Source organism: Rhipicephalus microplus, chromosome 2, assembly GCF_043290135.1.
Source record: "Rhipicephalus microplus isolate Deutch F79 chromosome 2, USDA_Rmic, whole genome shotgun sequence".
Classification (NCBI taxonomy): Eukaryota; Metazoa; Arthropoda; class Arachnida; order Ixodida; family Ixodidae; genus Rhipicephalus; species Rhipicephalus microplus.
Genome location: NC_134701.1, coordinates 91649110 through 91664881, shown reverse-complemented (window position 1 = coordinate 91664881; position 15772 = coordinate 91649110). Strand labels below are relative to the sequence as shown.

The 15772-nt window shown below is 46.0% G+C and overlaps 1 protein-coding gene and 1 pseudogene across 4 annotated transcripts in view; one reads left to right on the top strand and one right to left on the bottom strand.

The window, feature by feature from the left end:
* LOC119170801 (transient receptor potential cation channel subfamily M member-like 2) overlaps positions 1–15772 on the bottom strand; it is a 257355-nt gene that overhangs the window by 66537 nt on the left and 175046 nt on the right. For 3 of the 4 annotated variants that reach the window (XM_075886642.1, XM_075886641.1, XM_075886640.1), the window contains exons 10-13: positions 10883–11135; positions 9725–9809; positions 7676–7757; positions 6950–7148 (exon numbers count right to left, since the gene is read on the bottom strand). In XM_075886642.1, coding sequence (XP_075742757.1) covers positions 6950–7148; positions 7676–7757; positions 9725–9809; positions 10883–11135 — 619 coding nt within the window. The remainder of the gene's footprint in view (positions 1–6949; positions 7149–7675; positions 7758–9724; positions 9810–10882; positions 11136–15772) is intronic. The other variant, XM_075886643.1, reaches the window with a different exon arrangement.
* On the top strand, positions 1034–5743 carry LOC142784021 (uncharacterized; annotated as a pseudogene).

Here is a 15772-nt window from a genome sequence, read left to right as displayed (position 1 = left end):
GAGCTGAAGGTCATGCTGTAGAATAAGGTGATCATCAGGGCTCCCAATTGGTCGATATATTATACAATCATCAGCAAATACACACATGCAGGATGAAATTTTACCAGGTAGATCATTAATGTAAAAAAGAAACCCATGCTTGGCATTCAAGAAACACTGCTTAATGATCAGAGCTCTTGGTCAGCTTACACATATACACTTTCCTCACGTGTTCAAACCATGCTGGACTGCACTTTTGTCCATACATTGCGCAATAAGCACAGTGAACATGCTGCCGTTCAAACTATGTGTACTCTGGGGGTGCTATCCTCCCCTATGCAATCATTTCCGCCTCAGGGCACCTGCTGACTGCACCTAGCATGGCTATAGTTGCCACCGCGAGAGTTGGAGTTGTGCTTGTGCAGTGCTGCCAGCAGTGCCACTTGGAAGGAAGTGAGGCTATCTGGGTGCTTGTAAAAGAGCTCTTTTTTGTGTTTTTTCTTGTGCACATGGGTCTACGGGTGCGATTTCATGGCTCAGTTCTATGGACTCATGCAGTGAGTCAAACGGCAGTGACGCTGCATTCGCGGTGCTTTGTATGTGTTATGTTGTTTCAGGTGTGTTATGTTTTTTATGTATTATTATGTTATGTTTTTTATATAACCTTTATCTTGCAATATGGTTCCATCCACAAGAAGATAGACTGCATTCACTTTCAGCAGCCAGTCAATTCAGCTTTAACATCACCGTACGTATGAGGGCGTACTCATGTGTGCGTTAACGAGTGTGTCTAGGTGTAAGCATAGAGTACTTTCTGCTTATTTTTGGTGATGTAGCACAGCATCGACAAAGGCCTGCGGTGCCTTTCGGCAAGAGCTGTTGTCAATGCTGTCGACTTGCTGGCCTCCTCAATGAAATAGATGTTTATTTACAACGGCAAGCTCTTCTACTTCAGCATCTTCAAAGCACACGACAAACAAACAATACACAGTGAAAAGTGAGCAGGCGGAGACAAATGGAGCAGTTGCACCAACTTGCATGATGCTCTCCAGCTGAAATCCAAATTACACAAAAAGCCCACAAAAAAAACACTTTGCTTTGGTGGCAAACTTTGCTACTCGGAAAATGATGATGATCATGATCACAACCGCACACACTGCTGGCTGGCAGTTGCAAACGATGTGAAGCCAATTGTTCAAACACGTACGGTGTCACAAGATATTTCCAGTGGAAAAGATATGACCTTTGAAATTTGTATTTCAAAAGGCTGCGATTCTGTTCAGTTACAGCCTGTGAGATCCATGCAAGATTCTTAGCATAGCTCAGAAGTTGCGGCCAAGTGTGCCAAAAAATCGGTGAGTGGCGGATCGTCTGCACCAATTATTCAGTTAAATTAAATATTTGGCATGTACCCCTCAAATAATGCAAATTATGTGAGATTCCCAATTATCAGTATAGTACAAATTACTAAGGTTTCGCTATAGTGGCCTTATATTAGATTATTTGGCCTGTAAATAGGTATTTACAAGACTTGACTGTGAAGGTCGTAATTGTAAAAGCAGCTAATAATTGTACACATGTTCACTTGTTGATCAATGGCATCACTGTGTATGTGTGTTTTATGAGCACTGCTTGCATTTAGATTCCACAGCAAGCTTGTAGCCATGAATTTTTTTTGGGGGGGAGAGGCTATTTGTTGGAAGCTTTGACAGTTTGAGAAAAACACCTACTATCATCACTGTTGAGTATTCGTATTGGTTCTGCGACGCCACCAGAGATGGCGCTGTGATCTATGTACCTGTTTGTCGTGTATATAAGTCCACCGTACAATAAAGACCGGCAGTCGTCGGTAGCCCATGGCGGCAGTCATGTGTACGAGTTCCTCTCTTCCGTGATAGCGGGGCTCACAACGCCGCAATACCACATGGCGACGAGGATGGCCACCGGTATATCTCCCCCGCCGCCGTTCCTCGAGACTCCGGGCACGCCAGCGATTCCTTGGCACCGCTGGTTCCGGTTGTTCCAGAACTTCGTGCTCGCGTCCGGCGCCGACTAGTGGCCAGCAACCCGCCGTCGCGCGCTCCTGCTTCACTGCCTGGACCCCGAGGGCCAACGGATATTCGACGCCTTGCCGGCACCGCCCCCACCCCAGCCGCCACTTTCAACTGAAGCCACTGTCAGCGAGTCCGAGCACACCGTCCGCGCACACCGTGCACACCGCTGCCATAAACCCTCCGGACCCATACGTCCGCGCACACCGCTGCCGCAAACCCTCCGGACCCATACGACGTTGCCGTCGACACACTGGCACACTACTTCACCGCCACCGTTAACGTCCGAGTGGAACGTCATCATTTTCGTGAACGTCGGCAGCTTTCCGGTGAGTCGGTTGCCGAATTTGCTTTGGCGCTCCGAGAACTGGCAGCCCCGTGTGATTTCGCCGCTACCGTGAATGATAACTTGTGCGAACAGTTCGTTGCTGGAGTAACTTGCCCGCAACTCAGAGAACGACTGCTCCTCGAAGGCGACACATTGACATTCGACCGAGCGGTAGAAATTGCCAAACTTCGCGAACAAACTCGCCAAGAAGCTGAAGCCTTCGCGAACCCGATTCGCCGCATCACGCAGCGCCAACGCGGACGCAACCCGGCTAGGCATGATAGCCCCCGATTTCGCTTCAACGGGTCCCGCCCCCCTAGTCAGCATCGTCGTAGCTCGTCGCGCACTCGCCAAAACTACAAGGCCAAGCCGGAAACTGCCGCTGCCGACCCCCTGCACGCCGTATCTCGTGATAACTGCGGCGCAACAGGATGCGAACGGTCGCGCTGTCCCGCCCGCGGCCGCACCTGTTATGGTTGCGGACGCCGCGGACACTTCCAGAGCGTTTGTCGGAGCTCGCGTCGCGGCCAACCACGAAAGCCTGCACCAATCCGCGAACTCCTCTGCGACGATGACGCTGAGAGCGGTCACAGTATTTTGACCATCTGCACAAACAAACGCAGAGGCTTGTATGTTGACGTCGACGTGTCGGTGATTAACCCGAAGCCGCTCACGCGCAAAGTCTCGTTTCTCATCGACACAGGCTCTGCAGTGTCAATAATTGGGGAAGGTCACTTTCGAAACCTTTTTCAAGATAAAGTACAACTCAGGACCCCCAGCATTACTCTGTTTGACTTTTCACGCCAGAAGATCCCTGTGCTTGGCCTGTTTGAAGCAACGCTGTCGTACAAGGCACGAACAGCCGTCGTACCGCTTTACGTAACGCGCAGTGGGACCTCTATTTTGGGATTACATGCTGTGCAAGCCCTGAATTTTCAAATTTCAGGGAAGGAGCTACGTTGCCTGCACACGGTCGTTCAGCAAACATCCGCCTCCACAACCTCAACGTTGCCTGCAACGAGCTCAGACACACAAGGGCGCATTCCACCGCAAGGCGCTATCGTAGAGCAACCGCAGAGTGAGCCAAAGTTTGACATGCCTGCATTGCTGTGGGCCAGGTTTTCTCACCTGTTTACCCCAGGTGTGGGCCTTGTCAGAGGTTTTCAGCACAAGGTGAAGATGAAACAGGCAGTCTCCCCAGTCGCCCAAAAGTTGAGGCGCCTCCCATTCTCAGTACGCCAACCAGTAAGCGACCAACTGCAGACCCTGCTCTCTGCCGACATCATCGAAAGAATCAATGCCTCCGAATGGGTTTCTCCCATCGTCGCAGTCCAGAAGGAAGATGGAAGCATCCGTCTTTGTGTTGACCTAAGGGAGCCAAACAAAGCCATTGTGGTCGACAACTTCCCGCTGCCTCACACTGAGGAACTGCTGCATGCCTTAAACGGAGCCCGCCACTTCTCAAAGCTAGACCTCGCCTCTGCGTACCACCAAGTCCTGCTGCACCCGGACAGCAGGGATCTCACAGCGTTTGTTACGCACGAGGGTCTTTTTCGGTTTAAAAGGGTCTGCTTTGGATTGGCGTCGGCCCCAGCAGCCTTTCAGCAGCTCATGACAAGAATCCTGCAAGGCTGTCATGGTGTTCTTTGTTACATAGACGACATGATCGTCTTCGGGAAGACTGAGAAAGAACATGCGAAGAACCTGGAAGAAGTTCTGCATCGCATTGCGAAAGCAGGTCTGAAACTTAACGAAAAATGTGTTTTCAATGCAACAGAAGTCTCTTTCCTTGGACATCGTGTCAGTGCGGAAGGCATAGCACCCCTTCAAGCCAAAGTCGATGCAATCGTCCACGCCCCCACACCAGCAGAACCCGGCACTCCGTTCATTCTTGGGACTTGTCGAATACTACGCAAACTTCATTCCTAGGCTAGCCGAGGAAGTCGAGCCTATGCGTCGACTGCTGCGCAAAGACATACCTTTTGAGTGGGACACTCTTCAGATGGATCACCAGGCATTGGTAGCGTTGTTGTCTAACAAGGGAACAGGGCGACGTCCCTTTCGCATTGCAAGGTGGGCTGAGCGACTTCTACGCTACAACTACACCGTCGAATACCGCAAGGGCTCGGAGAACAAGGTAGCAGACGCGCTGTCACGTCTTCCAGCGGAAGGCAAGCCGGAATGCACACCTCAACCTAAAGACGACTCTACAGAAGTTGTGTTCCTAGTCGAGCCGCTGTGCATCGCTAAGGACCAGTTCGAGCAGTCCACCAGTGACGACGCCACTCTGGCAAAAGTCAAAGAATACGTTACTTCGTCATGGCCTCCGCACAAGCTCGTCCCAAGCCATCTGCTGCCGTACTTCATGCTACGCAACGAGTTGTCAGTGGTAAACAACTTACTTCTTCGTGGGGAGCGACTTGTAGTTCCACAGTCCCTTGCGCATCAGGTAATCTCCACAGCGCGTGAAGCTCATCCCGGCATCGTCAGGACGAAAGCGCGACTTCGAGAACGGTTTTGGTGGCCGGGTATGGACCGGCAAACAGAAGTCGCAATACAAAACTACAGCGTCTGTCAGAAGGCCGACAAGAGTGCGAAAATGGCACCTGCTCCACTGCAACCTGTTCCATTTCCAGAGCGCCCTTGGCAAAAAGTCGCCATAGACATTGTTGGCCCTCTGGAAAGAGCTCCTCAAGATTGTAGGTTCGCCATTACACTGGTTGACTATTTTTCTAAGTGGCCCGAAGTACAATTATCCAACAAGGTATTTACAAGAACGATCACCAACTTCTTGCTGTCAATTTTTTCTCGAGAGGGATACCCTGTCGAGATAGTCACTGACAACGGGCCCCAATTTTCTTCACGAGAATTTTCGCAATTCTTGGATGAACGTGGTATTCGACTGACACATTCTTCGGTGTATTACCCTCAAGCCAACGGACTTGTCGAAAGGTTTAATCGTGTTTTTAAGGACTTTGTACAGGTTGCTGCGTTAGAACATGGCCCTCTTCGACAAGCGGCACTGGAGTACTTGGGCGTTTCCCGGTGCACACCTCACGCAACCACGGGAGTAGCACCAGCCTTGCTCCTACATGGACGACTGCCCCGAACACGACTGGACATCAGTGGGCACCCATCCCCATCATTCTTCACAGACCCTGCCAAAGAACTTGGCCAGCTTCAGAAGAGAGTCGCACAGAAGCAAAAATACAGCAAGATGTACACAGACTTCCGCCGTGCAGCCAAGAAACCAAACATAGCAGTTGGAGACATGGTCCGTGTGAAGAAGCCGGCCGTCTCTTTTAAAGGAGACCTCTCGTTCAGTCGTTCTCGGAAGGTGGTGGAACAACGAGGGCCAGCCTCTTTCTGCCTAGACGATGGGTGAACATGGAACTCCTCCAAGTTGAGCAAGGTTCCTGCACAGGCCGCCCAGCCTCACCCAGTCATCCAAATGCCAGATGTTCACGCTCACGCAGCACAGCCTTCAAGCCCGTCACCTATGCCTTGTGACAGTGGGCAATCAGCAGTGCCACTCGGTACCCCCCTCAGTGCAGTGCCTAGTGTTCTGTGCAGCCCTTGTGTAGCATCGCAAGAGATACAACAGGCTGTCTCTTCTCCACCCTCTCCACAACCGCCTTCTTGTCGGGAGCTACCCGCCAGGACAAGACGACCGCCTCGAAGATTTATGGATTACATTTAGAGTGGATCCAGTGACATGAACGCGTGTGCTTGCTGCAATTGAGTGTATATTTTGGTGTAAAGTTTTTGGCATTTTGAGTGTACAGTTGTGTAAATATTCCATGCTTATTGTATATAGATGAAATGCCTCTCCACTAACACGTACTAACAATTACTAATCAACCAAAAAAAAAATAAGAGAGGGAATATATTGTGTATTCGTATTGGTTCTGCGACGCCACCAGAGATGGCGCTGTGATCTATGTACCTGTTTGTTGTGTATATAAGTCCACCGTACAATAAAGACCGGCAGTCGTCGGTAGCCCATGGCGGCAGTCATGTGTACGAGCTCCTCTCTTCCGTGATAGCGGCTCACAATGCCGCAATACCACAATTACTAAATCCGCACCCCCCTTATAGAAATTTGAAGGGAAGGGGCGGCTATAGGGCATGCCACCTGGCTACGAGCCTGCCCTACAGTATAAAAGCAGTATATACACAAAGCAAACAAAAGGAAATATCAGATATTGCACAGTGCCTGTTGCTTCTCATACTCTGTTTGTGGCATTGTCCTATGTTACACACCACAAACTAAAGTAAACCAGCTTTTTTTTTTATAGAACCTGATAATAACCATATTTAACAACCGTGTTATGCATCACTAATGCTACAGACACCATGCCCGCTGTGGCTCTAGTTTATGGTGTAGGCAACATTGATTGCTACTGCCTACAATATCGCTAAAGAGAAATAATAAGCAGTCACAGCAAGCGGCTGCGAGTTTGTAGCTGAGTCGTAACTGCATGTCAATGTGCGGTCACTTCCAACATACAACACTGCACCCACGAAAAATCCACCCACCCGCCTTGAATTACAGTACCACAAAAGTACTAAGCATTGTTGCTTGTTCTACCTGGAATGTCCAGAACTTGGTTATGGGCGCATTCCACATCTGGTAGACCATGTTCCACAGCGGTGGAGGCGATGGCACAAACAACTCTCGCTCGCGCAGCAGTGTCGTCATCACCTCCGGCTGGAAAGATACCTTCGTTTCCGACATCAGCCCTGGCAGCATGTCCTGCTGCTGCTGCGGAAGTCTGCACAAAAGATTACTGGTAAGAGATAATAAGTAGAGCTGTGTGAATGGGAACATTATGGGTGCGAAGCAAATTCAAATAATAAAGCTTGAGGGCAAAGTGAATCAAATATAATTGTTGAACATTTTTCTATTACTTCAAAACAAAATTACAGAAGAAAGTTACAGTGGATCCCCTGTATAAACTATATCTTTAAAAACTTATAGCTTCACACTGGTGAAGCTATAAGTTTTATATACACGCAAGATACACTTATATAGAAGCTATATATGCTACTGCATATGCCACAACAAATTTTCCGGCGACCACATTATAACCAGTCTTTCATCTTGGGGGACTGCACAATAATCAATATGCCTGCATTTTCGCCTGCATCGAAAATGCACCCGCCGCAGCCGAGATTCGATCCTGTGGCTACTGTAGCTTGAAGTAAATGATAGTATCGTGCCATCAGTGATTGCTTCTGGTGATGGTGGAACACAAGCAATTTTTGTAAGCACCCAGAGTTCACAGAAAGTGGACAATTAAGCACAGAGTCTCACATGTCAATGGCACGACTCCCATCCGGCAGGAGGGCATCCTCATCGCACTCTCGCTCGTCTTTCTCTTCTTCAATGTCGGCCTCTGCAGAAAACATACAGAAAAAAAGCAACAATGTGTGAAATCTAATTTTATTAGTCTGCAGTTCATAAACACAAACTAGCGAAGCGTTCTGTCAAAAGGTATTTAACGCTAACTTTCCAGCTCTTGGTAACCTTCAAGATGATCAGAGAGAGAGAGACTCTTTATTAGGAAAACAGAGATTCTCGCTGGCATCTATATATATATCACTGGCATGCTACTCTGTATAGGAATAGAGAAGGGTACTGAAAGATTTCAGAATTATAGTGATGAATCTGGGAGGCCAAAAGCTGTTCTTGCACTCTATCATGCACCATGAATCATAATCAGAGCACTGAAACAATTTAGCAACCAAATGTGGTTTGTGTGATCTCAATTTCAACTTCACGTGTATGCAAAATGCAATTTCTTGCCCAATGCCTGCTTTATCATGAACTGCCTTCGACTGGCAATGGTGCATGCACGAGAAATAAAGGTTTACAAATTTTTGCCAAGGAACCTAGCCGAGTTGCAAAGACATACTTTTCACAGATTACATTCAGAGGGGAAAAAAGGTTGATGCAAAAGTGGTGGTGACACTGCTGCTACAAAAGATGCGTACTTGCACGTATAAGCGAACATGATAAGTGTAGACACTGATGCAACTTTAAAATCCCTGCAATACTAAAACTCATGAAGTGCTGGAATCAACATGGGAAAATAGTAGGCTTGTGCAAATATTGAATTTTAGGTTCGAACCGAATAGGGATTTTGATCGAATAATTTCTAATCGAATTCGAATGGTATGTATGATGTATAATAACATAAAATGAATATTTATCATGACCTAACTAACCTGCACAATATTTCTTTTGAATTGAAACAGGGGCTCTATTCAAAGGCCCTTTTTTTTTTCATTCAAAGGAAGTCGAAACAACCTTGAGTAGTAGTTTCGGTAGGATGAGAGTGATAACCTCTCAGATACTTAAGGTTTTAAAATTTATTATACTTGGAGCATATAAGCCCTCATAACAAGCTTAAGAAAATGAAGAATTGATTTGAGGGTAACATGTTCTTTTACAGGGGCCCTGCAACACTTTTTCATGTAGCCATGGAGACAGTAAACATGCTTATTGCTTTACAAATTTACCGCCCGAAAGTTTCTAGAATTAGTCCAGTACGAGGGGAGTGCGAAAAATTTGTCGCATGCTGCAATTGCATTCTCTCTTCTCGTCCCGACCAAACAGCTGGAAGTTAAGTAGAAAGGAATGTCACGGCGAAAGAAAATATGTCACACGCACCTCGTGACCTTGAGCACCTCTTTTTTTTTTATTCGAATACGTGGCTTTTCACTGTGATCGCGGCTTCCCGCGGCGGCACCAGTCACAACGAGCGCGTCATGCTCAAATCAGCCAATGGCTGTGACAAGTGATTTTTGAGCTTGTAGTGTTATTTGCTGAGGAAAGAAAGCAATTTTTAGCTTTGAAAATTTCTTGTGAACTACAGGCCACGTGCTATGCTGTAATATTTGCTTCGCGTGTACTCAGTAGCCTCGACTACCGATCGGCAGCGTTTCCTGACCATGTTCAGTAAGTGTTGCAGGGCCCGCTTATATTTGAAAGGGGGCTTCGCGGCAAAGCAAATTTCCTCTTGATAGGTGCTTTCCCGGCTTAGCACTCCTACATTGCAATGAAACCACTTCTACAGGCAGTAACATGCGAATTAATGTACACCTATTCGTTGATTGCGAATACTTCGAAAATATTCAATAATTTGAATTCGAATCGAAGCAAATTCGAATACTCAACTATTCATTTGAATATTCGAAGCAATGAAGTATTCGCACAAGCCTAGAAAATAGAGCAAACAGAAGCCAGCAATCAAACTGCACCCATGAGCTATTTTACGAGTTGCGTTCTTCCAAGAAACGACCCATTCAACCCAATCCACTGCACTTTCTACTGAATAGTGACAGTTTTGTGTGTGCGTACCTTCTTTGTATTCCATTTCATGAGGATCCGACTTAAAGCGGACCCACACATACATCGGGAAGACTAGAAATGCACATAAGATGATCTGGAAAAAATAAAAATAACAATAAATGCAGAGACAAATGAGTAACAAAAATTAGGGAAGCTCAAAAAACTTTCTAATACTGTTGATATGTGAGGTTTAACGTCCCAAAACCACCATGAGAATATGAGAGACACCTTTCCAATACTGTTATGAACTTTCCTAGAATGCTTTAATAAAAACTGCCCTTGAGTATATGACTGCCAGTCCAGATGCCATAGAAAATAATTATTATTAGTTTACCAAGTTACTTGGCAACACGAGGTGCTTAATAGCAACTAATAAACTGCAATAAGGTGATATGTACAATCAAATAATCACTGGCCCGTGTGTTTCGTGATATACAAACAACCTGCAGTGGACAGACTTTCATCTTCAAAAAACTGGCAAACAGCATTAGTGTTTGCAGATTTCTAAAGTTCAATGGAAGGAAATGCTTCCTTCTTGCCTGTCATGATGTCTTCACTGGTTGCAACTTACAACAATGAAAGCAAAATCATGGCGCCAAGAATAACCATCACTCATCAAATTCTGATCTGCAGGTCAAATGCATCAGCTGTTTATTTGTGACTCATCTTATACACCAGTGCAATTGCTGGTGCTCATATTTTTTCCGTGAACGTTTACCCCAATAACCACTTTACACATATGCAACATGATTAGACAATTTTATTGAGTGACAACATTCAGAAATGCCTTATTGCACATAACTGCATCTTGTGCTGAACAGTAATTCTGCTCAGCACAAGATGAATGAATGAATGAATGAATGAATGAATGAATGAATGAATGAATGAATGAATGAATGAATGAATGAATGAATGAATGAATGAATGAATGAATGAATGGTGAATTATGGCCAGAGGCAGAAAGATAAGCATCGCTGAATGTAGCTTTCCAACTGCAGCCAGTCAACTACAATAAACTTTGGTTGAGAAATCTGCTAGCAGGTTAGGGTATTACTACTATTGCTCTTTTTCTTTTTTCCAAGCGTGCAAAGAGAGGTGTCAATTTAAATTCTAGTGCACTTACAATTGCACAAAACTGGCGTGATTGCACAGAATGGAGGCACGCACCTTGAGCCACAGAGGCACTGCCAGCGGTCCCCACGTGAGGTCTCGCACACTGATGCGGCCCATGAAGAGGTTGGTGATCCAGCGCTGGCAGCACGGGTGGGCCAGGAACTTACGGTTGTTGGCCTGCGCAGCTATGTCAACAGCTGTGCGGTGTCCCCAGTCCGGGTTCTCCTCGCTCAGCACGTCGTATGCTCGGCACGTGGCCTCCTGATAACTGCAGTCCAGCACGCCTGTCGCCATGCTTGCAAACTCCCTGTGTTTGTTCAAAACAAAATTTTAATTGCAGTGCATTATAAACCATAAAGTTTACAAACATACAGATGCTAAGTCTATCAGCTCAAAGGCTGAATTGTTAATTAGATGATTGATTGATTGATTGATTGATTGATTGATTGATATGATTGAAAACCACTATATAATTATGAGAGACGCCGTAGTGGAGGGCTCCGGAAATTTCGACCACCTGGGGTTCTTTAACGTGCACCCAAATCTGAGCACACGGGCCTACAATATTTCCGCCTCCATCGGAAATGCAGCCGCTGCAGCCGGGATTCGAACCCGCGCCCTGCGGGTCAGCAGCCGAGTACCTTAGCCACTAGACCACCGTGGCGGGGCAATTGTTAATTACATGTATTTAGTGAAACACACCAATAAAATTATGCAATACAGTGCAGTAGTTGTAGTGTATTCAGTTCAACCGTGGTCACATCTTCATAAGGCAGATGGGCTGCTGTATTTATCCAAAGATAATTTAGTGCAAAAGGGTAGTTGAAAGCCTGGAGTACACATCACATTAAAAGAAAAACAATAACACAAAACATTAGCTTGCAGTCATTGCAAAAAACAATGTGTTTAAGATACGAAAGGATAATCCACCAACTCCCTGCACCCAGTTGCCCAAGAGCAAATAGCCATTGTTAGCCGTTAGATGTCCCACTGCCGATTGTAACAGTACCTCCTTCATCAACGACTGACAGAACAAGAGCCGTGCAGGCCATATATCAACTGCAGGGTGTATGCAGTAAAAGTTGTAAAAGAAAAAAAGAGACTTCCAATTTTGAGTGGGGAAGAACCATATCCTAAGTGCAGAGCCGGGAAAGAAGCACAATATTGTAACTGGGCCACAGAGACCCCAGCTGCTCGTGTGCCTTTCTGTTAATACATGTGTACATCTCGATTTTTATTGCAAGTTGACTCCCCAACTTCTGAGTTTCCAACTTGAATAAACCAGGTCGGCCAGATTTACATAACTTGGTACAGCTCTTGGCAACAGGGACAAAGGGAAATAACAGAATCAAGCAACAATGCATAAAAAACAAAATAGGTATAGTGCCCGCTTCCATCCGCTTTTCATACCGCATGGCTGGCCTTCACAACTGCAAGCACACATTTGTGGTTACGTATTTACGTAACCACAATGGGAGAATAGTACTTTTGGCACTTTTTCAGTCGTGGAGTTACCAGTGCATGACCGTCACTACCAGCTTCACCACCACCATGTTATGGAAAACAGTAACAGTTCCGCCGCAAGGACAAAGCAATAAATGCAATAGCAAGAAATTGGAATGTCCCACGGAAAACAACAAGCAGCTCGGTACTTGCAGCACACCCGTGAAGCACAAAGAAGGACGCACAAAAGAAATGCACAGGTATACACTGAAAAGTGTAAATAACAACCATCACAGTTGTTACATATTTGTATTAGAGTGACGCGCTGCAAGTGTCGACAATGCAGAACCCGACGAACTTAGGTGTTTCTTTTTCTTTTAAACTGCAGCATGTGGGGTGACCTGTCTCTGTCTCCTGCGATGCAGTGGCGTCTGATGCAAAGTGTGTTCAGTGTCCCCCCATTTCACATCACAAGGGGTTACAGGAACGGGCCACTTTTTCGTGCGCGTTTCAAGGGCAGTTTTCAAATTGAAAGAAAATGTAGGAGCATTGCGTGATAGGAAACATGCCCAACCTTCTTTGAGATCTGAAGTGGTATATGGTGTATATAAATAGCTTGTCGTTATCATGCTGGTGCATGCATGGTGCATGGTTGAGTTGTGTAACGCAGCACGCTGCAGAGCAAGGGGTTTCGAATCCCTGGTCAGGTGATTCAATATTTGTTTTCTCCAGATTTGTTCTTCTTCGTCCTTTTTTTAATATATATATATATATATATATATATATATATATATATATATATATACGTACACATACATATACATATATATATATGTATACATATACATATATACATATATATATGTGTATACATATACACACACACACACAAACATATCTATATATATATATATAGATGAAATAGATGATCAGAGTTTCTTCCGGCTACCGTAAAAAAAGGTTATAAACTTCGAGAATAGTGCAGTATAGGAAACAAAACAATAAAATATTTATTTAATCCTAACAGTTTCGGCTGGTGGACCAGCCTCCTTCGGAGGATGTAAGTGAAATGATACAGGTTCCCGTAGCAGAGGGTCACCCTCACAGTTCAAAGACCCTCCAAAAAAAAGAGACAAACGGGCGAACGAGGTAGCAACAGACAACAAGAAGCAGAAGGAGGAGAGGAACTAGAAAGGAGCGACGGAGAGCCGCCGGAAACAAGCGGGTAATTCTGGCATTGTTACTGGGTATAGGTAAGACGCGCCGCCAGTGGAGGCGACCAAGAAAAACGGAAAAATGTGGAACATGTTGCCGCTTACTCGCATCCCACACATGAATCGAGTTTAAGTTCACGTGGTTCGGCGGCTGGCTCGTGGCATCGGGCCACACACACACACACACACACACAAGAAGCATACGACCCGCTCCAGCTTTCGGAATATAATGGCCACGTTGGAAAGCTAATGTGCCCTCTCCCCCTCCCTCCACCTGCCCTCTCTTGCAGAAAAATGTACAACCAGTCATACTCAAAATAAATGAATGGGTATTCTTGTAAAGGATGAAAACGTAAACAAAAATATATAAAAATAAATAATACTAAAAAAGTACTCAGAAATGAAAATAAAGTCTAATAATACTAACACACGCCGTTTGGTTCACGTAGCATCGAATTGGTTTAGTTTCACGTGCTATATTGACCAACTTGCGTGTGCGACTTCCCGTATGTATAAATAAATTAATTGAGTAATTCAATTTCTGTGTTTCACGAAACGTCGCGGAAGCACGTCAGTCGCCCAGGGCTCTCGTTGATTCCGTGGGTAAGTGATCTGAATTTCTTTATAAAGTATGACTCCCGCTGTTCGCGCTCCCGTGTGTTCTGGAAGCCGGATTGTAGGAGTATGACACTTACGCATTCGAAAGAGTGACCAGGAAGATTGATATGTTTGGAGAACGGCAAATTGGGGAGGCCCTTTACGTGTGCCCTGTGGTTGTTGAAACGCAAACGGAACGCGGTTTCCGTGTGTCCAATATATTCCTGTTTGCACACCTCACAGCGAATTTTGTATACCACATTGGCTGAGCCACAGTTAAGGTCGTCTTTAATTTTGTACACATAGTCTTAACAGGAGGCTTCGGCCGTATCTGTGGTCACCATGTGTGTGCACACCCTGCAGCGAGGTTTCCCGCACGGTCTACAGCCCTGATGGTGGTCGGATTTGTGTGTTTTCGCCCTGACCAGTAAGTCTCTCAGGTTTATATTTTTTCGGTAAACCACCTTGGGCGGAGTCTGAAAAATGGCAGAGAGGCGACTACTCTGTTTAAGTATGTTGAGGTGGCGGTTTAGTATAGAATTCACCCGAGGGGCGGCGGCGCAGTATGTGAGGATTAAATTTGCCCCTGAAGTTATATATATATATATATATATATATATATATATATATATATATATATATATATATATATATATATATATATATATATATATATATATATATATATATAAGAATACTGTTTGACACAACGCTGAGGTGAAAGGAGAGGCAACCGTTTAATGGGCCGAACAGCAGCGAGACAGCAGCCAGCGGTTTCAGCAGCAGCTGCAGCAGCACGAGCCTCCGCCACAACAAACGTCTTCTTCGTCGTTTCTATAGCAGAGGCCCCCTATAGCTGAGTCACTACATTGACTCCCCAGTGCAAAAGGAGCCATCCTGGTGACCTATGGCACAGACAGTACTTGTGGGTCGTAGTGAACTTTTAGACGGTCGACCTGCACAGTCTCGCGCACGCAGCGTCGTTGATCTGTAGGTGGCTGAATAGGTTCAACCATGTAGTTGACTGGTGATGTCTGGCGCAGGATCCGGCATGGGCCGTCATACTTGGGTACGAACTTTGAGCAAAGGCCTGGGGCAGACGATGGCACACGGAGCCACACGATTGTTCCAGGTGCGTATCACAAAGGGGATGAGCATCAGTCATTGGAGTGCTTCTGGTGAGCCTGATCGAGCGTAGTAAGCGAACATGCGAGCTGCTGACATTCTCTGACATATGTGGCAGCTTCAGCCAAAGTCGTCAATTCTAAAAGGTCTGGGCGGTACAGAAGAATAGTGTACAAGAACGATGAAGGTTCCTGACCATAAAGAGGCAAGAATGGGGAGAATACAGTTGTAGATTGAATTGCGCTGTTGTAAGCGTAAGTAACAAATGACTGTATGCAGTCCCAGTTCGTATGGTCATCGGAAACATACAATGAGAGCATGTAACCTAGCGTGCGAATAAATCGCTCGGTCATCCCATTGGTTTGGGGGTGATAAGCGGTGGTTGTTCGATGCACGATGTTGCATTTGCGTAGGAGGGCTTCTACAGTTTCTGACAAGAAGGAACTCTCACGGTCACTAAGATGCTCGCAGGCTGCACTGTGCCGGAGGATGAGGTTGCGCACAATGAACGAGCCGACTTCACGCGCAGTGGCGTCGGGAAGCGCCGAAGTTTCGGCGTAGCGCG